This window comes from Drosophila simulans, chromosome 3R (genome assembly GCF_016746395.2).
Source record: "Drosophila simulans strain w501 chromosome 3R, Prin_Dsim_3.1, whole genome shotgun sequence".
Taxonomy (NCBI): domain Eukaryota; kingdom Metazoa; phylum Arthropoda; class Insecta; order Diptera; family Drosophilidae; genus Drosophila; species Drosophila simulans.
In genome coordinates this window covers 10,439,487-10,464,164 of record NC_052523.2, presented here as the reverse complement: position 1 = coordinate 10,464,164, position 24,678 = coordinate 10,439,487, and the positions used below count along the sequence as shown (strand labels likewise).

The following is a 24,678-nucleotide window of genomic DNA, read 5'->3' as shown; positions in this document are numbered from 1 at the left end:
CAGCCTAAGTTGACCCCGGTGCCACTTAACGGGTTTTGAGATGGCTCAGCAAACCAGCGGAAATGTGTCGCAGCCATTTTGCCTAATTGGCTTTGCTTTGCTACACCAATAAAAATTGGTAGCGAGATAAACCGGAAATGGCGCAGCATTGAGCTTAATATATAGATATGTTTAACTACAAATTTCGACAGGATTTTTTGCTGCCTTGCCAACACTTTTGCTAATTAGTTGGGCTAATATTTAAGCGAGGGCTGAGTGGAAAACTTTAAGGCCAATGCGGCTGGCATTTTTCACCGATGAATTTTTGTGCTCAAAAAACTTTTGGCTGGCTATAAATCAGCTGCTACCCCTGCCCGGCCATTCGCTCTTAACAATTCCATTACAAAAATTAAAAGCAAATGCAAAGATAACTTTTTCCAACAAGCCTGGAAAAAAAAGCGGGAAAAAATGGCAAGAAAATAGTTATTAAATATTTCTTTGGCTCAATCGCCGAGCGAACTTTTGCAGCACCTACAAATAAATGAAAAGAAAAACTCAACAGCCAAAAAAGCACCCAGAAGTTGATCCTGATAAAGTTTTGTGTATATTTTTTTACTACCATTCTCGTTTGCTTTTTTTTAAACTCTTATAAAAGTATTAATTTGTCTGATTATCGCCCTAGTACTTAAAAGAGCAATGGGTTTTACGCAGGAGATTATTTGATATTTATTAAGTGTGTTAAATAACATATTTTATTGTTTATAAAATGCAATATATCACTTCTGCAGGTATCCCTACAGCGATTGAATAAAATTCTTAGCCAAACTTAGGTTCAACAACTTCAACTAATGGCTAATATATGCGCAGACTGGCCAAACTTCAAGGTTATCTGAATGATTAACGAGTTGGACTGATTTGGCAAGTGAAATAAACTTTGCAGACATTGGTAGAAAACCTGGCCAGTGGCCAATGAAATTAGAATGATCTCAAGCATTAAGGAGGCTGTGTGAAAAAAGGCTAAACTGAAATTTCTACCATATGCACACAACTAAACTCAAATTCAAATTGAACGTACATAAATTGTTGATAATTGTAGATATAAAATTAATAAAGTATATTTTTTTGTTAACTCAAATTCGTTTAATACAAAATTCACAACCATGAGTTCGCATGAGATTAAGCTGGAGAATGCCTACCAGAAGATGATAGAACAGAATATCAAAAGCCAGTTGGAGAAAAATGGAACAATGGCGGCTCTACGGAGCGAGATGCACGTGAAGATCCTTCAGATGATGCGTGGCCAGCAGAAAATGTCCAAAGTCCAACCTCTTACCGGTGGAGCATCTGGTGGATCCACTCAATCAGAGGATCACAGCCTAGTCAAGCTGATCAACCAGATGGTTATGGAGTTCCTTGATTGGTTCGGCTACAAACACACCCTGGAAACACTTCGCATGGAGACGGGTGAAACTGTGGCCAATCGCAGAGAGATGGAGCAAAGTCTACTCATCATACCCGAGTCAAAGGATTTCCCACTCCTGGCACAACTAGTTATGCGCGATTGGAAGTTCGGTATGCAAAAGGGAGCTTCCAAAAAGTTGGTTCAGCTGCCTGATCCTATGAAGGCCACTCCGCAAAGGAGTCGGAAATTGGTACAGGAACTAAAAGTTATGAGAGCCCAAAAATCAGAAGTTAACCAAGACAGACTAGTTCAAAACAATCGAAAACTCATCACTAATAATACGTTCACAAAAGGACTCACACCCAAGAGCATTAGTACTCCACCTCGTTCGATCAAGAACGAGAATACGAAGTCATACGTGGATAGTTCTGAATCCGATGTCCTGGAATCGGATTACAGCGAAGAAGAGTCGGAGGACAGTGATGCATACAAGGACATACCCGATAGACAGATCTTTATCGATGACTTGCCACCAGAGGGAAAATATGCCCCAAACCATGGAGAGGAAGGTCCTTTTATGGGCAAACAAGATCAGGCAGATGAACGCGACAATATTCCGAGCTCATCGAGGAAGCAACATTTTTCAAGGAAGCCACAAACTGAAAGTTCCGATTCTGATGATAAGCCTTTGAATAGTGGAAGGAATAAAGTTTCAAGGCAGGACTATTGGAATTCCCCACGAAGAGTGCAACTACGGAGCAAAAATACCTTAAAATCGGAGGATGAATGTGATACCCACATAAGAAAAGTCAATTTAGACAGCGATTACAGCTCGGATGAAGATTGATCAATGCCAGAAGTTCCTTTTTTAATTTAGAAAGTAAATTTGTGTCTTTGAGCAAATTTCTTGTCCTTTTATTGAACCTTAACTAATAAAGAGTACATTTTAAATAGTTATTTTTTTTATTAATACAAGCCAGCTGCTCATTAAACAAATGAAGGATTCTTAACGCACATCTGTTACTAGCGAAATATTTCGATATTTCAGCCACAAGAATTTACTGCCCTGCCGTTCAATTAATGACTGCTGGAATTTCCTGCGGGAAACTGACTGGTTTTCTATTTAATATTCGAAACACAAACCACGAGGTTAACAATTAGTTAACTCGCCTCCGGGTCAACGGGGTTAAGGGTAAGGAAAGATCAAAATGGCGGTCAACGGGGGACCGGCGACCATTGTGTTACATCATTATAATTGAAATCAATATCCCCCAGACGATGGCCACCTTCTGGATGGAAAGGGGGGGGGTGGCATGAGGTGCAGTAAACGCGAATCGGATGCCGCCTGTCAATTCGATTGCATTAAAATGGCGTGCGAGTCTTAACACCATTAATTACAACGGCAATGAGTCAATATTATGACAGTTGCAACTGTGACCCCGACAACAAAGCGAACACGGAGGTGGCCGAAAAGCAAAGCCGGCCGACTACATCCTCAATCAATTAATTAGGCCTATCGGGAATGTCGTCGTCGGAGGTCTCTGACCCTCTTAAGCAATCCGGTGTGCGATTGATTGATTTTATGCAGATGGATGAAAGGATACACGCATGCCAACGGGGTCAGTACCATCACCCAAAAAGTTGATATAGCTCAGATGGGGTTTTCGAAACAAAGGGGTAAGGTTTTTGGATGAGCAATCTATACACTTTTACAAATATTCTAAATCCTTAAATTCCTTTCATTTTATGATTGTAATAATTCTAATACCTATCATTGCAATCACATCCTTTAGCTTGCTCTACTCTATCCAAACCAAATGGCAGGCACTTACAAGCACCCAGTTAACGATGGCCAACTGGTGCATACATATATACGGATATATACGTATCCACATGGAGCATATCAATAACCTGTACGAAGCGTACGAAAAATGCAATTTTAATTAGCCAGACGTGCGACAAACGCACGTAGAACGCATAACCGCAAGATGGTGCTGCAATTAGGCGAACCCATCCGAATCGGAATCAGAGTACGAATCCGTAGCAGGAGCTGGAGCAGGAGCAGCTCCTCGGGCCACCCAGTCGTCCCAGTCACTCAGTCATCGGCTACGTGCTGCTCTGCCAAACAAAATGATGTGGCCAAATGTTCGCGAGATGGGAAAGGGGAAGTCGGCTGGGTTGGGGTTGGGTTGGGTTGGGTTTGGGTTGGGTTTGGGTTGGCTATGGCCAAATTACTTTATCGATTTGGCTGGTACTCGTACTTTGTACAATTCGGCTTGTTGCATACATTACCCGCCGAATGAGCCAACGTGGGTGGACATGGACATGGATGTGGGAGTGGTGGTGGAAGGATGAAGGGCTTGTGGGTCCGAAGGGGAGACCGTTGGATGACCACGCTAACGAGCCTCATTAGTGGCATGCGTGGCATCATTCTGTTCTTCTCGTTGACATTTGCAAACCGCGTGGAACGTGATTTCTTATGCGATTCAAGGCAGTAATGATTGTCCGACGACGAAATATTGAAGAACAATTGAGAAGGGGGAGGAAAGAAAACTATGAATCCATTCCATGTTCTTAAGTAAGTCTTAATACATTAACTTCCAAAAAGCCAAGAACTACATATATGTATGTATATTAATCTTATCCCATTAAATACCAAAATGCGTTAAATTTATTTTCGAAACATTGCCTCCGTTTGATAGGGCTCACCTGGCGTATGTGTAATATTTCAGTGGTCAGTTATCTGGTCTTAGCTCCAGCAGAACTGCCCAATGATTTGCGGTTTTGCTCGAGGTCGAAGGACGCAGGACGAAGGACGAGAGCTTATGAAAATATGTTCGGTTCGCCCACATTGTTTACAGCAATTTTATTGTGGCCAAGTTTCGACTATCATCCTGTGGCTTCTTCCTAACTCGACATATGAACACATATAAATGTTTAATCCGAACGGCCACGCCCACACAAGCAGTTACGGAAGTGGGCGGCAGAGGAGGTCAGTTGAACTTTTGTAAGGCCAAATCTTGATGAGTTGACGAAAACCGAAAGAAAACGAATATCAAGGACATGGGCGATCACCGAAAACTTAATGACACTTGAAGTGAGCCAAACACAAAGTGTGTATAGATATGTGCATGTGGTACGTACAGTGTGCGACATAACGAGCTGGTTGCAGCGAAGCGGAAACGCATTTTAGTGATTTTTAATGCGAAAGCAATTTGAAAAGTTTGCCTTTAAGCAAAAAAGTTATAACGATAAGGAGGCATGTTGGTTTTTTGAGGCGCTTGGATTTTTGGCTTTCAATGGGGGATATAACCACAATATGCCAAAAACCAAATTGCTCTATATTATTTTATAGTCTAATACATTCTAATAACTACTTAGAACACGATATTAGATGTTTCAAAAGACTTGAGCAACTTAATTGCGACCTATGAATTGCTCTAACGTTTGTAATTAACTTAATCGACTATGTTCACACTATTTCCACAAACTTGAAACGAGTCGACTGAAAGTAAGAAGCTTAGTGCCCCCAGTAAATACATATTAATACCTTTCGGCAGGTGTGATTTCCCAGCAAACCAATTTAAGCAGATCATACATCGCCGTATTGGCAATAGTGTCTGATTTCGTTGGGGATTATCTAAACAAGGGATGGCAATCAATTGCGAGTGCAATTGCTGCGATTAACGTTTTGCTGCCGAGTGTCGGGTCCTGAAAAGTCCTTCGGCAGTTTATTTTCGACGACTGTCTATTAAGTTTTCCATTACAAGTGATAGCGATCAGGACACGCCCACTCAACAAACAGTGCAAACAGTCCCATCCCCATTCCATGTGGAACATGGGCACATCATATGGGGTAACTTCAAACGTAAATCGAATGAAAGGCCCAAAGTGAAAGCTAAAGACGTCAAGCCTTCCACTCCCCATCGCCTTCGGTGTGTGCGTGAAGGTCCTGGCAAATGCAGTCTTCGAAGTGTGCGAGTGTGTGCGTGTGTGTGTGGGTGTGAGTGCCATGACAACAATGGCATTTTGATACTTTTGTATGAGATTTAATGAAATTTGAATCCTTTTGTTGAGTGGAATGACAACGGCAAGGAAGCTGTTCTAGATGGCGAAGGAGAAGATGGGAAAACTGACAGGAAGCAGGTCGAAGGACGAGCAGAACAAGAAGCATTCGCCTGTGGGCAAGTTTCGTGCAGGTACACTGCAAAAAATTAACAGCTTGTTTGTTTTAGTGATTTAAATAATGATTAAAAATAAAGATCCCATGAACTTTAGTTTTTAGATAAAGGTAACAGGAATAGTCTTAAAAATATACACCTTCACTTCTTCAATGCCTTTTTTTCTCTCAGTGCATTCAGCATTCGTGTAGTTAAAGTATCTGCGTGGCTGTGTTGGTATTTATAAGTATAGATAAATGTATACGTTTTGGGTGTCTTACAACAATAGTAAAACAATCTTCTTAATGCACACTTTGGCCTAAAGGAATTTTTCCACTTGTAAAGCGATACTCGTAGGCCAGAGAGATATGTGTTCCGGGTCCGGATTCCATCACCATCCCTTCAGCATCGTCAATTTGGCATTGGATATACAAACATATACCGACGTGTGCGTATATTTATAGATGGGCCAATATATGTGTATGTAGATATATTGACAGAGAAACATGTTAATAAACATCTGGAAGTTTGGTTTATTGTCATCGGCAAGCTCTTCACAAAGAGACATCAAGTCGATGGGAATAAATTTGAAGAGACACCGAGGAGCAGACACTGAGACAATATGCTCTAGGGAACTTGGCCAAAAGGGTTCCCTTGTTTGTCCGGGGTTTCGGCGGAGGTATCAATAACATTGTTGTCCTGGCAAAAATGTGAATGGGTGGCACAACATAGTAGCTCCTCTCCAGATATTAGTGCCATGGCGAAGATGACAGCCAAGGATGATGGGAGAGGCAGCCTCATCAATATAGTCAACTGCGGCTGCTCCAGACAACCTGGCCCACAGGTTTGTCTTTTGTTTGCCCGATAGTTTAAACCAATTTTCTAGTCTAATTCTGTGTTGCCAATACATTGTGTGGGTGTATTTTGGTTTTCAAAGATACTTTTTTGTACCTCAGCTAGGTTAAATGTTTTAACCAAAAGGATGTTGGCAAGGGCAAGATCAAAGGGCAAGGCCTAAAGCTTCATGTGTTGTGTGACATAGAGGTATAGTATAGTGGTTTAAAAACACTAATTAATACATCTGAAAGCCTTCATTGTCAACAAATTAAAAATTATGCTTATTGATATGGAGAGACAGCATGAAGTGCACTCTGAGTAGTAATTTAACTTATGATCCTGACCCATAATATCCCATTAACCCCTTCAACTTAACCAGAAACTGACAATACACATTTGTCTCGACTGCCGCACATGTAAACCTATCTGCTGGCAAATTTACATTTAATTTTTGGCCAGACAAGACACAGAACATGCAATTACTGGCCCCAAGGAAAGAAAGGTTGGTTGCTTGAGTGGGCCACTTTAAGCCAAGTTGGCCGTAAGAGACTGAGGCAAACGTAGGTGTTTTAGTTCTTAACTGGCATTTTAGCGGTTTTGGGTTTGGGGAAACTACCTTTTTTAGGGATTTTAATTAAAAAATTACTCATATCACCGAAGAGATGGAGAAGGATATGGAGCTCAAGCAGCTATCTTCCCGTTTCTGCGTAAGATAAATTTGCCGGCTTGACGAAATATTCGTGTGGTTGCTTCATTCGGGAAAAGTCTGTGGCAGCGGCTGCCTGAAATTGTGCTGCAAGTTTATGAAAATTCCTTCTTTATGGAAAAGGTGGGTGTGCGTGTGCGTGTGTGTGTGTGGGAAAATGGTGTTGGCTTGTTAATTTTGCGCTGCTGCAGCGTGGCTGTCAAATTTATATGCTGGTTAGCTTAGCTAGCAAAACTTTTCGGTTTCTGGCCTGAAGAACGAGCATTTGTATACGTGCTGGTGAGATTTTCTAATTTATGAGCCCAGTTAGAATTGGGACAATGTCGGCAAGCCGGAAAGTTCACCAAAAGCACTTTGACATAAAGCAGAACTCGGGCGATTCTGCTAAAAAAAATAGCACACGCTTTGATGAAATTCAGTATTAACTTAAGTTGCTTAATATATATTATGTTCCCGATTTCTTGACTCCTCCGAGGTCAATCCTAGACTCTCCTAGGTTCTTTTAAGTCCTAACTGACCTTTCCTTCCCACACTCATACTTAAATTCCCCCCAAAACCTTATTCATAATTATTCTTCTAGCTTTTCATAGCTACGAACTTGTTATAATTATTACTAATTATCAATAATTTAATTTATTCAATCATGCATTTAATTATAATCAATCAAAAGCAAATTAAGTAGCTAACATTGCTAAAAATAAATATTTCTTAAGCACAGTGTGAAAAACAATTATATTCAAATATGCGCGCCAAATTGACAGTGCAGCGAGTTGGCAGCTTTGCAAGTACAGCTGTTATATCCGCAATGAGTTGGCAGCCTTGGCTCAAATCCTAAAAATCTACGTGGAGCAAAAATAAACAAATAATGGCGAAAAATCCAAAAAAGGATGAGGACGGCGGTAACGACTGGGCCCAAAGTGACGAGGACGACAACTGGGACGATTGGGGCGATGACGATGACAAGTTCGTTCACGTGGAGAAGGAGCAGCAGCCAGAGGAGAAAGTCCCAAGAAAAAACGACGCAAAAGAAACGGTGGAAAATCAGGAAAAGCAGGAAACTCCCAGAATTTCTGCTCCAGCAACAGCCCCCGCCACATCCTCGTCCTGGGGTCTGTGGGGCGGTAAGCTGAGCTCCGTGCTGAGCACCGCCACGGAGGGATTGGGCACGATAACCACCCAAGTCAACCAGGGGCTTAATCAGATCATCGGAGTGCCCGATCCCGAGGAGCTGGCTCGCATCAATGTGGCTGAAAAGGCGGAGAAGGCTGCTAAGGCGTCGCCAGAGGAACATGTCGACGATGAAAAAGAATCTTCGGCCGCCTTTGGCTTGGATTTTGTTACCAATCTGGGCTCGAAGGTCCTCAACACCGGACTGGATACACTCGAGGGCATTGGCAAGAAGACCATGACCATCCTGCAGGACAACGATCCCAAGCTGATGAACAAGCGGAAACTGCTTGGTCTGGAGGCCAACCCGCCCAATCTCAGTGCCGTGTTGCTGGAGGCGAAGAAGGATGCCGACCAAATGGAGCAATCCCTGCAACAGATGCAGCTGAAAAGGCAGAAGGCGCAGCTGCGTTTCGAAGTCCTTTTCGAAAATTACTGCGGCCTGGTGCACTTCGAGGCCCTGGAGATCCTCTCCAAGGAGTCGCGCCTCAAGCTCGACACCCTACTCGATGCGGTTAGTGGTAATGCCCTTGCAGAGTTGCAGGAAACGATAAACGAGGTGAAGGAACTGCTCGAACTGGAGGATCTGGATGTGGAGAGTGAAGGTGACTACGAGGCGGAGGAACTGAGCGAGCGGCTGGCGGCCACAATCAAGGACGCCGAGCTGGGCATTCAGTTCGACGACATAGCCAAGTGAGTAGTAGGGAATTGAAAGTATTTGAATATACCATAAACCCCAATCTTTTGTGCAGTCACTGGACGCAGTCCCTCAGCTGGTTGACCTCGGAGGAAGCAACTGCCGCCGATCTGGAGCAAGCCTATGCCAAGAGCATCCACGCGCTGAGCGAAGCCTGCGCCCTCGAGATGTGTAAGCTGCACAAGATCGCCGAGCTGTTGCTGGTGAAGCCACATCACAGCACCGCCAACGAAGTGGACGGCGTCGTCAATCTCTGCCAGCAGTTCAATGGGCACCTTCAGGGACTTAGCCACCGCTTCGCCGCCGTTCTGAGCGGCAAGTCAGAAACGGAGGAGTCGAAAGGCCGGGTCAGCACATTCTTTTCCGAGATGCTATCTGCCGTGCAGTTCGTCGAGAAGGCCTACAAGCTATTTACACCCATTCTCCAGATGGGAGCTGTGTAAACGGATTTAAGATTAATTGTTGTACTTTCTACTTTTACTATTGCTCGGTTAGTGTCCTCAACTCACTTGTTTTTCCATATAAATGTACAAAATTATAAATGATTGCGATGCAAATGCGTGTGATAACATTCCCGAAAGTATTGAGAAGTTTTTTCAAAGCTGCACTCGAGTTTGGTTGGATTTTGGCCACCTCATTTACTTGTTGGCTTCGATTTGATAAACTATTTTTAAAACCCGACTCTCGATAGGCGCGGCAAAAATTCTCAGGCATTATCTATTCCATTCCCTTTCTATTCGAACAATCTATCAAACACAAACACAACACACAAATATCAAATTGTTTATTCTCACGTTAAGTCCAACAAAATTTAGTTAGAACCATGGGAGATCGCAACAAGCAACCGGTTATTCTGCTGAAGGTACCGTCCTCCGATGATTTCTATGGTTCGGCTTTGCGCAGGCATAACCTGGATCCCATCTTTATTACTCCCTCGCATTTTGTGTTCAAGAATCTGAAGCAATTGCAAGCCAAGTTGCTGGTGCCGCACAAATATGCCGGCATTATCTTTGCGTCTCCGCGCTGTGTCCAGGCTGTAAACGAGGCACTAGGGAAGACAGCACTTCCTAGCTGCTGGCGGGCGTTGCACAATTATTCCCAAGGCAAGAACACGCACAGCGCCGCCTGGATAACATTCCAGAATCTTCCGACTCTGGGCGATCATGCCGTAAATGCCAACAATCTGTGCGATCTGATCGTGGAGACCTTCGGACCCAAAAGGGATCTGCCACTGCTCATGCCCTGCGGCAATGGCGTGGGTCAGACACTGCGCCTTCGTTTGGTCGCCCAGGGATTCCGGGTGGATGCCTGCGAAGTGTACGAGAGTCGGTCGCATCCGGATTTCGTCAATCAGATGCGGCACGCACTCAAATTCAAGCGAATGGAAACGATTGTTTTCTTCGGACCCTCCAGTGTCCGCAGCTCATTGGAGTTTTTTGGGAACTACAACGTTTCGCTCAAGGATCGCAAACTGATTGCCGTGGGCAGTGGCACCAGGAAGGCAATGGAGGAATCTGGAATTCAGGCGGATGGAGTCGTTAATGCTGCTGACGTCGACCACCTGATAAATATCATCAAAACATAGTTTAGTATCGATCATTTTACGTTTTGTTTTTACCAGTTTTTACTTTTGGTATGATTTCAAAATCTGTTTGGTGTCCTTTAAAGAAGTGAGGACAAGAGTGTGTTATTAATTAAATTGTTTAAGCAAATAACCTGTTATTTTATTTATTATAAAAACTATAATCAAATAGATTGGATTTATTTGGATAAGATAGTTCAATTAACAATTAGTTACAAATTGGTATTAAATAACATAAAGAAATCATGTTCTTAAAAATAACTTGTCAGTTTCAGACAAGTTTTCAAAGAAGTACAGATGTTTAAATGATATTTAAAGTTTTGAATGAATTTCTAAACTCAATATTCTTTCATTTTACTAAAAACAAAGAGTAAGAATTGATAATGTTGTCTGTACGTTCGTTGTACTGCTGCTTAGTTATTTAGAATTCTTCAACATGTCGAACAAATCAATATTATTTTGTGGCTTGATGGGCGTACATAATTTGACACGTTTGCCGTTTAAAGAGTTGCCCACGATCTGTAATAAAAGTTGAATAATTTAATTTCAATTATAGCTTCAATTAACAAATACTCACTGGCATATCATCACCGCTATCAAAGTCGGAGGAATATGTGGTAATTTTTTGACGACGAGCATTACGCTTTTTGGTAGTGCCTGAAAATCCGTCCGTATTTTCCGGTTGCACCTTAGTAGGAATGCTCTCAGTTTTGGTTGGCCCTTTGGAATCTTTTAGCTGTTTAATTGTGGTCACTGGCTGGTCGATCACGCAGTTAATTCGATTCATTTTAAATTGCAGCACGGCCATTTCATTCTGTTGGGCAAATTAAAATATATAACATGAAATATAATTCGTGTGATGATAGACTTACGTTCTTTTCACGCTCAAGTTCAGTCAATTCGGTTTCCTTTCTTTTAATTTCAAGCTCCAATTCGGATACCTTTTTCTATATGCAAATAATTAATTATTTTGTTGAATATAGATCAATGAACAATAATATATAAGTCTTACCATTAGGTTATCTTTTTGGAACTGTAATTCCTCGCTAAATTTAACTTTGGCCGTGGATAATTCACTCTCGATTTCCATCTTTTCAGCCTGAAGATTGATAGTAGCGTTCTTAAGCTTATCATGATCACTAATCAAAAATTCCAATTTGTCTTGTTGAGCCTTAAAAGCTTTATTCCTGTCTTCGAGTTCAGATTTGAGTTTTTGTATCTGAACAGCGTTGCGCTTATTTTCGCTCTCTACTTCAGTGGCCTTCATCTGCATTTGATTGGCTAGCTGCTCCTGTTGTCTTTTGAGTTCTTCTTCAAAACTGTGCGTTTTTTCTTGAAGTTCATTACCAAGACGCTTCACTAGCTTCTCCTGATTGCTGCGATGGGACACCATTTCAGTAAGTTTTTCCTGAAGTTGGGAGACCTGCAGAAGGGTTTCTTTGTGTAGTTTCTCACTGTTGCTTTTTAGCTGAGTAAAATCCACTGAAGCCTTGTTCAAGCTCTCTTTTAACTCTTGAACAACAATCTGTTAAGCAGAATAAATAATCAACATAGAGTAAAATATGAATTTAGTATGTTTCAGACCAACCTCGTAGGTATCTGCTTGCTGTTTTATTTCCTGGGTGTGCTTCAACTTTGTTTCAGTCAGCTCATTGAGATAACTTTCGTTGATATCAGCCAGCTCGCTCAATCTCTCCGTCATTCGAGTTAGTTCATCACTTAGGGTAACATGTCTTCTCTCCTTTTCCTCAATGAGCGTCTTTAACGTATTTATCTCATTGCGAACAAGTTCGAGTTCCTTTGTGGCCTGATCAGTCAATCGTTGCTGCTCCACGAACTGCAATTCACTGGCTTCTAAATCACTTTGCAGTTTCGACAAAGCTTTGTTGGCCTCTAATGGCAGCTGCTCAATGCGAACTTCAAGCTCGGCGCAGGCAAGCATCTTTGCATTTAAGTCGCTGCTTAATTGTAAAATGTTTGCCTGTGGAGGAGAACATAATATTATTAATCATATAACCTAATACAAGGAAATCCATTGTAACCCACCTCGCAATTTTCCTTTTGTGCAGACACATCTTCAAATTGAAGCTGTAGGTCTTCGTGCATCTCTTTGAGACCGGTAAGTTCCTGTAGAATCATAGATTTGGCCTTTTCTGCCTCTTCCAAATCCGTTTTATAACCCTTGCAGGCTCCAGCTAACTCACGATTCGTTTGCTGCATATTATTCAGCTGCAAAGCGAGATACACATGTTGATATATAAATCTATAACCATATATTAAAACTTCACCTCTTGGGCCTGCAGGGAAATCCGGGATTGAGCATCTCGGAGCTCTGAATTTTTCTTCTCAACACAGGCTCTTATGATTTCTAGCTCCTTGTCGTAGTGTTGCTCGCAGTTGGTGTACTTTTTGTTGATTTCAGTGTACTTCTGGATGTTCTCTGCGTTCTTCTCCTGCTGCTCGAGGAGATCCGTTTTCAGTTGGTCCAGTTCCAGTTCCATATTTGTCAACCTGAAAGAATGAGCTCACTGCGGGCAGGAACTGTACTAAAACTGCAAGGTCTTACTTTTCCTTCAAGCTGATATTTTCCGATTTTTTCTTCAACGAGTCCATGGCGATGGCTCTCATTTTCTTGCTGACCACCAAGTCTTTCTTCTTGAGATTCTTGAGCGAGTCGTTGTACTGCTTTATGAAGCTATGAATTATTATTCCCGTATGGGGCGACAACTTCTGAATATCTGCCGATAATTCTCCGTCGTTTTTGGAAGAAGTTTTTAGACTTGTTTTTGACATCTTCACGGTGGCAGCGAAAGTTTGGTCTTCCTTGGTTTTTTCCACAGCCTGAGATGTTTGCGCTTCAGTTTTTGATTGCTGAACTCTAGGAGCCACTAGCGGAGCTCTTTTTTTGGATGGTTTTTCATTTGATCTTCCGAACATTTGAGTTTTTACATGATCCTTTTTCCATAAAGTTGGAATTTGACTGTTTTTTTCTTGGGCAACTGTACTTGATTTTGGCGCTTTCGATTGAACCACATCCACTAACGCTGCTCCCGATCTTTTCTTGGCGCCCGTCATTTTGCCAGCTAAGTAATTGTATTAGCGCAACTAATTAATAAAAGAAAGAAATATATATTGTGCATTACAAAAGTTTTGTTTAGTTTACCTAAACTTTTGCAAATTTTGGCAATCGCGTTCTGCGTTGAAAAGCAACGGTAAACATTAGCTAGAGATGAGCTTGATGACCTACAGTATATTGTGGCTCATAAAAGGTGTGTGTACTATCTAAATACTGATATCATGGTATTTTCTACTAAACGACCCTTGTTTTGCGTGGTTGCCCTGGTTACGATAACTATGTCACTATTTGATAAAAATACTATTTTGGTTGTCACAACTCTGCTTTTGCTAGCTCTATTTAAAAATTTAAGCGTTGATAGCTCGGAAGGGCATCAGGAATCTGATCACGACTACGTTATGGCAGGATCTGCAGTTGCCAAGCAGATGTTCGCCTGCGATTTCGAGATCTTTGGACGAGTGCAAGGTATGCAATGCATTTTTCTGATTCGGCATGTTAAGCAACATATTAACTTTTGCAGGTGTGTTCTTCCGCAAAGTAAGTACTCGGAGGCCTATATATATCTGGGAATCAACAATTAACTTGTGTACATTTTTGGCTTAGCACACGGCGGATATGGCTAAAAGATTGGAAGTTAGGGGCTGGTGCATGAATACCCGGGATGGAACCGTCAAGGGACACCTGGAGGCTCCTCTGATAAAGTTAACGGAAATGTAGGTACCGCCGAACTCCATAAATTCAATCATTTAACCATTGCCCACTAATTTTAAGGAAAAATTGGCTGCAGAACAACACAATTCCCAACGCTAAGATCACAAAGGCTGAATTTTCCCCAATCCAGGAAATCAAAGACTATACGTCCACTTCTTTCGAAATAAAACGTTAAAAACGAATTATTAGCTCGTTGGTATTAAATATTTATAAAATAATCCATGCATTTCCGAAACTAAATCAAAATAAAGTACCAGGGCTGCAATGTGCGTAAGCTGCCTTATCTGGATCGCTATCGACTGACTCGATAACATTTGATATTATTAACATAAGAAATATTACGTTTCGCAAAAATTAACCCAGTACTGTAGTACAATAATAAATAAATAGTAAATTATTTAAAATAAGAATGAAAACTATCCCGATAATCGATAGTTGAATGAGCGCACAACTCCAGTATCTACTCGATATATGGACTAACACAGCCGATAGTTTGCAGCTCCCTGCCATAGACACTGGTCATCTCGCTCGCACACACAACAGTGGGCCGCGCCACCGCCATAGGCGGCGCACGTGCAAGAGCGAGACAACCGGCTGGACGGCAGCGCACTTTGGTCTGGCACAGAAACGAGTACAGCTTCGATACACGTCGTTTTGCCAAAAGCGTAGCAGAGCAGTCTAAGCGATGAAAAAAATAAATGAGGAAAAAAGTCCGTGAAGCGAGAACCGTAATTCCCAACAGTGCGAGTCACGCCATTGTGTGCGCAAAAAATATTTGCTAATTGTGCGACGGGCAATTTTTCGGAACGGCCGAATTGTGCGTATAACGAAAAAATACTACTTAATTTTTAAGCAATTTACAAATTCTTGCGTGCTGCCTGCCTGCTGTCGGTGTGTGCTTGCTTGCATGTGTTAGTGAGTACGAGTACTTTCGCGCTGAAAACCTTTTTCCACTGCCCTTTCGCTGGAATCTGGGCAAATATAGATGGGACACAAAGCACATTTAACTGATTTATATTGCAGAATTGATCGAGACATGTGGAATACAATAAATGCGATTGTGTAAATAACTGAATATAGTGGCGCATACAGTTGCACGTGTGTGTGTGCTAGAATGTTTGTGTGTGTGTGTAAAGGCGCGAGTTTCCGTTTGCCTAGGCTAATTGTAGTGAAAAAACTCAATAAACGGAATTACATAAAAACGTGGTGGCATGGGCGGCAGTTTCCCGCCAGCAGAAGATGCACAATCTTGGAAAATTGTGATTTTCGAAAGTAACCGCAATGATTTCGTCAGTATGTAAAGTTGTCTGTCAGTCCGTGCATGTGTTTGTGTGTGTGTGTTCTATACAGTTTTTTTTATTGCGCATCATGGTGTGCAATAGCGCGCGTTCTGACCTCTCTCTCGCTCTCATGGGCTCTCTTGTTGGCCAAAGCGATGCTGTGTGTGTGTGTGTGTGTGTGCGTGTACGTATATGTAGCATATGTACATAACACGCCGGAAAAGACAAAAAAAAAACCATTCCAAATTTTGAAATCCTAAGCAGGCGGGCGGTTCAAACGAGATAAAAAATAAATACGCCAATATTGTTCCTTTATAAGATAACGTAGTAGTCTAACGGGGCATTAGACCATATAGTGTGCCTTTATTTTGTTGTCCTAACGCTGAATTGCCGAAATAATACGCACGTCTTTGGAAAATTCTCGACAGGATTAGCATAAAGAGACGCCTTAGGAGTCGAGCGAACCAAATGCCGCAGCAGCCGGCCAACGCATTAGCATCAGAACGATGGCCCCAGCGCTCACAGCCGAGCCACTAAGTCCCAAGGAGAAGCTAACCAGCACCGCCTCGCCCTCGGCCCGCAGCTCCTCGGAAAGCGGAGGAGTTGGAGGTGCAGTTGGCTTGGTCAAGAAGCCGGCAACGCCCACGCCGGCCACGGCCACCACGCGGATTACCCGCTCATCGGCGGCAGCGGCCTCAGTGACCGCTTCCCCGCATCTACAACAGCAGCGGTCCTCGCTAGCAATCAACAACAAGCGAAAGTCGGGCAACGCTAAAGCCAGCAATGAACCAATGGGGCTGAGCACAGCCCCGACTCCACACAGCACCACTTCACCAAATCCCTCAACGGATGCCGCTGTAGCCTCCACCTCTTCCGTGGAGCACAACAATAACAACAGCAACAGTACCTCCGCCGGCAACATCACCTCCGCCGACAACAGCTCCACGCCCAAGGACAACTCCACCGCTCAGCTGCTGGCGGATCTAACCATCAACTTTGAGGAGACCATATCCGCGGAGATTTGCCTGCGGAAAACCCTACCCGATGTGAGTCTGGGGAAAGAGCCCGTTCCGCCTGCCTCGGTGCTGGCAGTGGCCACAAGTTCAGCGAGTGCTGGCAGCGCTTTATCCTTAACTGCAGTGGATGAGGTGTCCAAGATAGAAATAGATAATATAGAAGGTGGGTCTAAGGAATCACTCCAAATAAATAGTCTTGACTCAAAATTTTCCTCGCCCACTTTTTTAGAGCGTCTCAGCCAGCTAGATGGGAATGCCACTGGAATGCCAGAGGAGCATGTGGCACCACCTTCTGTTCCGGTACCCGTGCAGGAGGCGCCAAACACGCCCACCAGGCCACAGGCTCCACCAAGTGCCCATCTTGATTCTCCGCAGCCGGCGCGAACACAGCAGCAGCCAATTCAACAGATGACGCCGCAAAGCACCACCAGTTCCATCAATTTTCTCAAAGACGGAGCAGCTGGTGCTGTTCTAGAGGATCAGGATATCGAGGAGGTGCTTAAAGCACTCAAAACATTCGACGGCGGCCATGTTAATCCGGATACCATATGCGAGTTTTTCGATGAAGTTTGGGAAGAGGCAGCACCGGCAGCGCCATTGCCGCCCGCGCCTCCCGAAAATGTGGTCGATCTGCCGGACGTGAAGCCCAGCTGCAGTGGCAGCAACAATTCCCAGCCGAATGTGATCATTAAGCAGGAGCAGCGGCCCTGGCAGGAGAGTCATGCTGAGTTGGAGCAGCAACAGCACTTGATCTCGCGCCGGATCGAGTTTTTGCTACGCAGGATGCGCAAGCTCCAGGCGCGAGCGATGTGCCGTCACACGAGCGAGGAGGTGGTTGGTATCATGGAGTGGTCTGCCCGCAGTTCTCACAAGGCTCCAGTTCCTGCGAGAAGTTCCACGCTGACTGAGCAGGAGGCCACCGTCCTATCGATTGTCTCAGGGCGTCCGAACTCATCCTTCTGGGAGGAGCAGAAGAAGCATCCGCTGCCCGCTAGCCAGATGAGCAATGTGATCCGGCATATTGCCACGGCGGCCAAGCATCAGAAAATCTGCCACTCAGCCAGCGGAAGCTCCGCTACTCTGGCGCCATCCTCCAGCTGGTACAACAGCAGCAACAGCTCTGCGCTGCCGATTAAGCGTCCGCGGAAGAATCAACTTGATGCTTCGGTTGCAACGGGGGGCACACCCACTGCATCTGCGTCAGCAGCGGGAACATCTAGACAGGCAGCTGGCACGACGGGATCCGCAACGGGTTCGAATACACCGCGGGCGGATGATATCGTGCCCGGCTACGACACTTATGTGACTAATGAACTCACCCATGTGTCTGGCCTGCTGCACACGGAGCTTCGAGAAGTACAGAATGCCATCGATTCGGACGCCACGGAGTCAAGTTCTGGTGGAGAATCCGCTGACGAGATGGTAACCTATAACAACAACCAGCAGCTCTCGCTACCAATGTGAGTACTTCGTATTATTTATCTACATACTTAGGTTATCGGGAATATTTTGCAAGCAAACTTTCTTCCATCTATTTTTTGGGGGGTTTTCTCAACTTCTGTCATCTTTTTAAGATCATTCTTTTGCTATAGAATTTGTCCGATTAATGTTGGCTCGGTTGTTTTCCTTCAAAATTGTTTTGCTTTGACAGGCATTTTAAACATGATTGAAGGTCGTCCTCAGCAATTGAAAAGTTGTAATAGGCTTTGATTAGAGTTGTATTTAATTAGCGTGTTTACAAACACAATGTTATACCATTTAAACCATTGTTTATTCTCTTTCCTAATGCTCTTGAAATTTGATTCTTTGCAGCACTCGACGCGCTGTCTGGCGATATTCGAGAGATCGTGCAGCCATAGCCCTGCGCTGGTCCTGGCTCTGCTCCCAGCTGACCGACTTGGAGATGAAGATCCGTCAGCACAGCGACCTTTACATGGACCTAACTCAGTCCAAGGGCCAGATCCAGCTGGAGACCACAGTTAAGACCTCGCCGTCGCTAACACCGCCGGCAAATGGCATTAAGGAGGAGCCCGGATCCGACTACCTCTGCAGTCGGGCACGGCCATTGGTGCTGTCCGAGTTCCGCAAACGCAAGCTCTTCCAGACCACGAACATGCACACGATTGCCAAGAAAGCCGCACGCCCCAGCAACATCAAGTGCGGCTGCCAGTGGCCGCAGGTGCCATGCACACTGTGCACGGGTCGGACAGACCCTACGGCGCCCAGGGATCTGGTCGAGACGATGATGCCGCAAAACCGGGTGGCATTGCTCGATGCTGGCTACCATCCAGTGCTCAGCTTCGCCAGCGGTGAGTGGGAGGTTACACTAAGTGGACCCATTTGGTTTTCGTCCATGATTATTTCTTATCATCTGTGATGGATTAATATTATTTATTCTACACTTGAGATTTGAACTGAATTGATTAAAAAGTAACACTTTGAAATGCAATACTTGCAAATAATTTTTATTCAACACTCTCAGATTTAACAAGTCGAAACTAAAACGTTAAAATCTTTAGATTGGATTTCAAAATGAAGAGAAATAATCGGATGAGATGACAGCTAAAATGGAATTATTTTTGAATATATTCTTATCCCTATCATTCTTGTTTCCCAGATGTCAGTCAATCGGTTCACTTGGAGGCCGTTGCCCGCCAGCCGGACTGGCAGTACCGCGTCATGCGCAGCCAGCCCAAGGCCATTGTCAAGGCCATGTGGAAGGCGGAGCGCGAGACGATAGCCTCAGGCGGTGTCGGCGGACAAGGGGGCAGCCGGCGGTCGGGCGATGCGGCGAAGCGGCGTTATATACGACGCAAGGAGCGCAACAACAACTCAAATAAGGAGGCTGGCAGCGGAGCTAAAGCTGCTGCTGTTGCTGCAGGAGGAGCAGGCGGAAACGGAAGCAGTAGCGTCGGGGGAGGGGATAGCGGAAACGGTACTGGTACTGCTACTACTTCTTCTTCTACTACGCCTACTACAACGCCACTTGTGGCCAACAGTAAATTATTGTAAACATGACGAAATTCGATAATTGTTATTAACATAAAACAACAACAATCTTTTGCATCTCTTCTTCTTTTTTTTCTTTGCATCGATCAACCAAAACACGAAATTCCACCAACACCATCAACAAACACCACCACAACCACCAACAACAACAACGAAAAACCCCACCAATTGTTTTATTTTGCCATTCCGTTCTTGTCTCCGTTTCGTCCCTGTTCCGCATCCAAATCACGGACTTGACGCAACACCAGCAGCGGCCAGGGGCAAGCGGCAACCACAACACCCAACTGGAGCGAGCAGTTCCAGCTCGCTGTGGCCAGACTCTCGCCAACGCCAACGACAACGCCACCACAGTCCCTCCTCAACCTCGATCTCGGCACTGAGCGGCGCTAAGAAGGCACGCAAATCCGCAACCAATAGCAGCAGCAGCAATTCCACACAGCAGCAGCAGAATCACCACGGCACCAACATCAACAATCATCATCTCAACGGTTACGGCGATCAGTGGGGGGAGCAAAGCAGGAGTCGTCGCAACTCTTCGCCCTCCCACAGTCATAAAAATGAGAGGTATGTTTCGGATTCAATAACTGATCCCGGGGATTCGCTTTGAGGTGTTCTGTTATATTATAAGATAGATTGTTATATATATATATATATGTTTTTCTTGCAGAACCTCTGAGCGTCGCGTTCGTCCCATCTACGACATCAATAACATCGTTATACCCTACAGTATGCTAGCCCAGTCGAAAATGGAGATAATTCCCTACAAGGAAATACCCATACCCAAGTAAGTATTCAGTTTGCGCTAAATCCTTATATATATATGTTTATATATTGAAATTACCCATTCTATCCTTGCTTTCAGGTGGCGCATTGTAGACAGTGATAATGATAAGGAAAAACATTCGTCAGATGAGTCAATGGAGCGCAAACTGAGCAATGGCTGTGTCTCACCAAAGCCAGAGGAGCCACCCAAACCACAGCCACCAACACCACCAGATCAAGATCAAGATCTTGCTCAAGAGCAGCCGGCCCTGCAGCCTCCGAAGGTTAATGGTTTAAAGGAGAATCAAGCAGTCAAGCACAATAACAATAATAATACAAACAATAATAATAATAAAAATGGACTGGTAAATGGCAATGCCAAAAAGGATGAACTTAAGGCTGCAGAGGATCGCGATACGCAATCAAAAGAAGACGAGCTAAAGGAAAAGGTGGTCAAGCCCAAGCTCAACGGAAACTTGGCAAAGAATCCGATTGATAAAACTGCCGAAAAGCAAGACAAAATTGCTCAGCCAGCACCAGAAACACCACTGCCAAAGCGACCCAAGCTGGAAACGCTAAACTCCAACGAGGTCACCAAGGCTAATGGGCAGTTGGTGCAGCTACAGCTGGAATCCCGTGAGAGCGAGGAGGAGCCGCAGCATGTCGACGAAGATCTCTCGGATGAAGCGTTTATTATGCGACATCAGCGAGCTCTTCTCGAGGAGCGACGCCGCTTCGAGACTTTCCTTAAGTTCCCATGGAGCACCCGATCCCGTGCAAATAGGCGCATCGATAGTCGCGCCGAATCTAGTGGCGCCAACACACCGGATCCAGCCTCACCAGCTCCTCATCTAGGCGGCCTTGGTAACGACAACGAAAGCATTCCCTCGCCGCTGGCTTACCCACTGGACGCTTTTAACGAAAGCGGTGAGCTACTGACTGGCGGACAGGCACGCCAAGCTCGTCGTCGGACAACGTCCAGCAAGCTTAAGGATCAGCTGGAACGGCGCAGCACCACGCCCGATCTGCGGGAGGTAAGTCGAAGTCCAAGTTTAACATTTGTTGAACTCATATATACAATAAATTCTTACTTTTGCCTATCTAAAGTCGAATTTTGATTTCAATTTGCCTAGAATGTTCAAACATTGATTGACTAATTGATACCCTCTTCCCTTTTGTATAGTCTTACACTGTGATGCCATCTCCCTTTGAGCCCTTGAACTTTCCGCTCTCCGACGAGGTCTACCAACGATTGCTGGCCGAGACGTATGCGACGCCCAGGTCAATGACCATCTCAAAGCGGGCCAAGAGCAAGTCTATATCCTCGAACTGTGATGGGAACTCCATCACAGGAGGCAGCGGCAGTCGACGCAGCAGCAAGTGCAAGATTAAGCCAAATGGTCAGCTAAATGGCCAACTTAATGATCACCCTGCGGCGGCGAAGTTGAACGGAACCGATGCGGCAAATGAAGGGGGAATTTCTGAGCCGGAAGAGGAGGTGATGCTGCTAGAAGACGAGGATGACGACTATCCCAAGCATCATCTGGCGCCGCTGGACGACGAGGAGCCGTCGACCCCAGATGTCGAGCATGAGCTCTACGACTCGACGATCGATGCCTATCTCGGTGATCCGGAGGCGCTAGAGGAGGAAATGGGCGATGATCCCTTCGAGGACGACGATCCCAACGATCCGGAGTGGAAGACACGGACCGATGGCGTTCGCAGCAGACGCATCTAAGACCAAAATCCAAAGTTTTTGTTATTTAAGTCTTTTAAACGATTTGTCAATTTTAAAGCCACAACACACACACACACACCACAAATCAGCCGGAGCAGACGAACAATTTTAATTTGTTTCAAATGGTTTGGTTTGCACTCACAACAGCATTGCGTACTCTAAGCAATCGTCTAAGTTATTTAGTTCTACGAGCCCACAACAAAAAAAAATAGAAACACAGATACGCAAAACACAACAAGTACACAACAAATACGAAGCATAAGCGAAAATCTTGAAACAATGTAAATACAAGCTAAACGCATAGAGCTAAGCAGTTACTGATAATTGTACACTAACCAACGATCAAGGAATCATCGAACGCACCCACCACGTCGCGTGGGTGGGCGTGGTGGATGCGGTCGGTTGGAGCACTGGTCGTCGGTTAAGTAGGCACCACAACAAACCCACTTGGGCTTCAAGCCGAAGTGGGCTAAGGATAAAATATTAAGCTAATCTAAATATATATATATATACGAACACATTTAAATATATAACATACGCATACATAAACGTGTAAATGCCGAAGAGAGCAGTTAGCTGAAGATTTGAAATGTATTCGCACCTGCACACAAACGATATAACAACTAAGCTAAAGCAAACGATTATCTGTAAATTGGTCAAGCTTAACCATTAGCCTTTAGCCCAGCAACTAATCATCAGGCGGCGTTGGGGCCGTGTTTTTCTTATATTTTAAAAAGTTTATCAGCTGTAAATGTATAGAGCGGAATTCGAAAGGCGGTGTGTGAAAATCGATCGAACGATAAGTGAATGTATATGTACTTTAGTTGCTTAGGCGTTTTCATTTCTATCTTATTAACGTTAGTGGCTAATTGTAGCGATTAATACTATACAACAAAAAAAAAAAAAAAAAAAAAAAACAAACAAACAAAACAAAAACCATAAGGAAACCTAGCGCGGCTATGTCCGTGAAAATGTTTATTCTAATTTCGTTTTTACTATCTACTGCGTATGTTTCACCGCAAAGCTAGAATCCAGTTTAATTCGTTAAAACTTGAAAAGAAATACAACAGAAATGTGAAGATTAACTAAGGACCGCAAAAATACAGAATTATATATTCTTAAAAATGAGACAACACATGGAGCGCCAGAAGTGATCTGCTGGGACCATCGCCAGATGGCGGAATCTGGCCAACATGTGTGTCGAATAGTTTCTCTAGCTGACTTCACCAGTTGGCAATTGAAGTTGGAATCGAAATGATGGTAAGGGTGGACAACGGACTGGCGACTTTGAGGATACTGACTCCCCTTCAAGAAGTTTTCCTTGCTTTTTCTGCTGGCCTGGAGCTCTGTGTTTCTGGGAAGCACAGGCTCTCTGCATCGGATTGGGAAGTCTGATGTGGGCTTAAAATCCTTGGAGGAGCTGGTCTTGATTAGGAAGACTTTGGCTGCACAGGCACTCAAGCTAAGGGGACTGGAGATCAATCTGCATCGCGTGCTCAGCAAGGTGGTGTTTCTCTCCGATGCAGATGTGCATGCACCTGGAAGATACTCCTCCCAAGAAGATCGCCTAGCAGAGCTATCTGATCGTCTAAATTTGTTGCTAGAGCGACTGAACCAGGAAGAAAGAATATCTACGAAATTGCTGGAACTCAAAGAATGGTCAATTAAAGTGTGCAAAGAACCTTTCCTGAACCAGACCTCACTAAAGGAGCTTACTGATGATAAGGACAAGCCGAAAGTGGGCAAGTTATGGTGTACAATCTTCAAGTTTCATCGACTCACCCGGTGACATTTTCCAGACTTTTACCAGCCCGCCAAATCGGATTGCCATGAGCTTGACGAAGGTGTCCGGGTGGATGGTGTCTATAGGTTTCTGGTTCCGGAGCGCAACGAGGTCCAGCGTGATTTGCACGAGCGCTATTGCGCCTTCGCCACCGACGGCCCCGCCTGGACAGTGATCCAGAGTAGAGGCGGCTCCTTCGATCCGCCCGAAAACTTCAATCGCAGCTGGGACGAGTATCGCGCGGGTTTTGGTAACTTATCCCGAGATTTCTGGTTTGGCAACGAGTTCGCGCACAAGATTCTCTACCGCGACGATCATGAGCTGAGAGTGGAGCTGCAGGAGGCAGGAGAGCCTCTGGATTGGGCGGAGTATCCACTCTTCTGGCTGGACAGCGAGAGTTATAACTATCAGCTTTCGGTAACTGGTGAATTCCGTGGTTCACTACCGGATGCTCTGGAGCAGCACAATCGGAGGGATTTCAGCACTTACGATCGGCGGAGGAGTCACGCGAAATCGGCAGATTCCACCTGTGCCGAGGATTACGGCGGTGGCTGGTGGTTCGATCGCTGCACACAGTGCAATCTGAACGGAGAACATGGTGTCCACCAGAGAGCAAGTCCAGCCATTATCTGGATGAACTGGCGGAGCGGGACCGACAAACCGAAGAGCTCGCGGATGATGATTCGACCCGTAAATCCCGCTCCGGGCGATAACTCCGATGGGGATTAGGCGGCGGAGAACTGGTAAATTTAAATAGCAATTCCAATCAAATG

General features: G+C 44.6%; 7 protein-coding genes across 17 annotated transcripts; 6 read left to right on the top strand and 1 right to left on the bottom strand.

Annotated features, from left to right (window-relative positions):
• The first annotated feature begins 964 nt into the window (after positions 1-964).
• Positions 965-2,339, top strand: LOC6727919. Its single transcript, XM_002103238.4, has one exon. The coding sequence runs from the start codon at positions 1,140-1,142 to the stop codon at positions 2,226-2,228; it is 1,089 nt and encodes a 362-aa protein (XP_002103274.1). The 5' UTR covers positions 965-1,139; the 3' UTR covers positions 2,229-2,339.
• A 5,534-nt stretch (positions 2,340-7,873) lies between these two features.
• Positions 7,874-9,528, top strand: LOC6727918 (protein FAM114A2). The gene is made up of 2 exons (XM_002103237.4): positions 7,874-8,944; positions 9,004-9,528. Exons 1-2 carry the CDS (start codon positions 7,950-7,952, stop codon positions 9,389-9,391), a joined length of 1,383 nt encoding a protein of 460 aa, XP_002103273.1. The 5' UTR covers positions 7,874-7,949; the 3' UTR covers positions 9,392-9,528.
• Positions 9,529-9,659: 131 nt separating this feature from the next.
• Positions 9,660-10,660, top strand: LOC6727917 (uroporphyrinogen-III synthase). The gene has a single exon (XM_002103236.4). The coding sequence runs from the start codon at positions 9,772-9,774 to the stop codon at positions 10,531-10,533; it is 762 nt and encodes a 253-aa protein (XP_002103272.1). The 5' UTR covers positions 9,660-9,771; the 3' UTR covers positions 10,534-10,660.
• LOC6727916 (intracellular protein transport protein USO1) lies at positions 10,430-24,043 on the bottom strand. 2 transcript variants are annotated; one of them, XM_016176646.3, is made up of 9 exons: positions 23,905-24,043; positions 13,097-13,635; positions 12,819-13,041; positions 12,577-12,759; positions 12,119-12,511; positions 11,543-12,055; positions 11,403-11,477; positions 11,108-11,344; positions 10,430-11,049 (listed from the first exon to the last, which is right to left on the bottom strand). In XM_016176646.3, the coding sequence occupies exons 2-9, from the start codon at positions 13,603-13,605 to the stop codon at positions 10,948-10,950; spliced, it is 2,235 nt and encodes a 744-aa protein (XP_016034534.1). In that variant the 5' UTR covers positions 13,606-13,635; positions 23,905-24,043; the 3' UTR covers positions 10,430-10,947. The 2 variants fall into 2 exon arrangements, with proteins under 2 accessions (XP_016034534.1, XP_016034533.1); XM_016176645.3 differs by lacking the exon at positions 23,905-24,043 and adding an exon at positions 13,694-13,824.
• Positions 13,852-14,499, top strand: LOC27207191 (acylphosphatase-2). The gene is made up of 4 exons (XM_016182925.3): positions 13,852-14,071; positions 14,127-14,143; positions 14,210-14,319; positions 14,378-14,499. The coding sequence occupies exons 1-4, from the start codon at positions 13,885-13,887 to the stop codon at positions 14,490-14,492; spliced, it is 429 nt and encodes a 142-aa protein (XP_016034538.1). The 5' UTR covers positions 13,852-13,884; the 3' UTR covers positions 14,493-14,499.
• On the top strand, positions 14,887-23,223 carry LOC6727915. Of its 10 annotated transcripts, none has more exons than XM_039294732.2 (9): positions 14,891-15,134; positions 16,026-16,776; positions 16,843-18,073; positions 18,426-18,922; positions 19,231-19,611; positions 19,874-20,186; positions 20,290-20,406; positions 20,485-21,418; positions 21,568-23,223. In XM_039294732.2, exons 2-9 carry the CDS (start codon positions 16,104-16,106, stop codon positions 22,120-22,122), a joined length of 4,701 nt encoding a protein of 1,566 aa, XP_039150666.1. In that variant the 5' UTR covers positions 14,891-15,134; positions 16,026-16,103; the 3' UTR covers positions 22,123-23,223. The 10 variants fall into 10 exon arrangements, with proteins under 10 accessions (XP_039150672.1, XP_039150671.1, XP_039150666.1 ...); XM_039294729.2 differs by having other exon boundaries at positions 19,871-20,186; XM_039294730.2 differs by having other exon boundaries at positions 14,891-15,232; positions 19,871-20,186.
• LOC6727914 (techylectin-5A) lies at positions 23,275-24,634 on the top strand. The gene is made up of 3 exons (XM_016175386.3): positions 23,275-23,382; positions 23,435-23,864; positions 23,922-24,634. Exons 1-3 carry the CDS (start codon positions 23,377-23,379, stop codon positions 24,632-24,634), a joined length of 1,149 nt encoding a protein of 382 aa, XP_016034532.1. The 5' UTR covers positions 23,275-23,376.
• Positions 24,635-24,678: the final 44 nt, after the last annotated feature.

Coding starts and splice junctions, on each gene's coding strand:
- LOC6727919 (XM_002103238.4), top strand. CDS start 1,140: ATGAGTTCGCATGAGATTAAGCTGGAGAATGCCTACCAGAAGATGATA.
- LOC6727918 (XM_002103237.4), top strand. CDS start 7,950: ATGGCGAAAAATCCAAAAAAGGATGAGGACGGCGGTAACGACTGGGCC. Junction 8,945..9,003: donor CAGTTCGACGACATAGCCAA/GTGAGTAGTAGG, acceptor TCTTTTGTGCAG/TCACTGGACGCAGTCCCTCA.
- LOC6727917 (XM_002103236.4), top strand. CDS start 9,772: ATGGGAGATCGCAACAAGCAACCGGTTATTCTGCTGAAGGTACCGTCC.
- LOC6727916 (XM_016176646.3), bottom strand. CDS start 13,605: ATGACGGGCGCCAAGAAAAGATCGGGAGCAGCGTTAGTGGATGTGGTT. Junction 12,760..12,818: donor TTTCCCTGCAGGCCCAAGAG/GTGAAGTTTTAA, acceptor CTCGCTTTGCAG/CTGAATAATATGCAGCAAAC. Junction 12,512..12,576: donor CACAAAAGGAAAATTGCGAG/GTGGGTTACAAT, acceptor TCTCCTCCACAG/GCAAACATTTTACAATTAAG.
- LOC27207191 (XM_016182925.3), top strand. CDS start 13,885: ATGTCACTATTTGATAAAAATACTATTTTGGTTGTCACAACTCTGCTT. Junction 14,320..14,377: donor CTGATAAAGTTAACGGAAAT/GTAGGTACCGCC, acceptor ACTAATTTTAAG/GAAAAATTGGCTGCAGAACA.
- LOC6727915 (XM_039294729.2), top strand. CDS start 16,104: ATGGCCCCAGCGCTCACAGCCGAGCCACTAAGTCCCAAGGAGAAGCTA. Junction 19,612..19,870: donor AACGCCACTTGTGGCCAACA/GTAAATTATTGT, acceptor ACGCAACACCAG/CAGCGGCCAGGGGCAAGCGG. Junction 21,419..21,567: donor CCACGCCCGATCTGCGGGAG/GTAAGTCGAAGT, acceptor CCTTTTGTATAG/TCTTACACTGTGATGCCATC.
- LOC6727914 (XM_016175386.3), top strand. Junction 23,865..23,921: donor TAAGGACAAGCCGAAAGTGG/GCAAGTTATGGT, acceptor GACATTTTCCAG/ACTTTTACCAGCCCGCCAAA.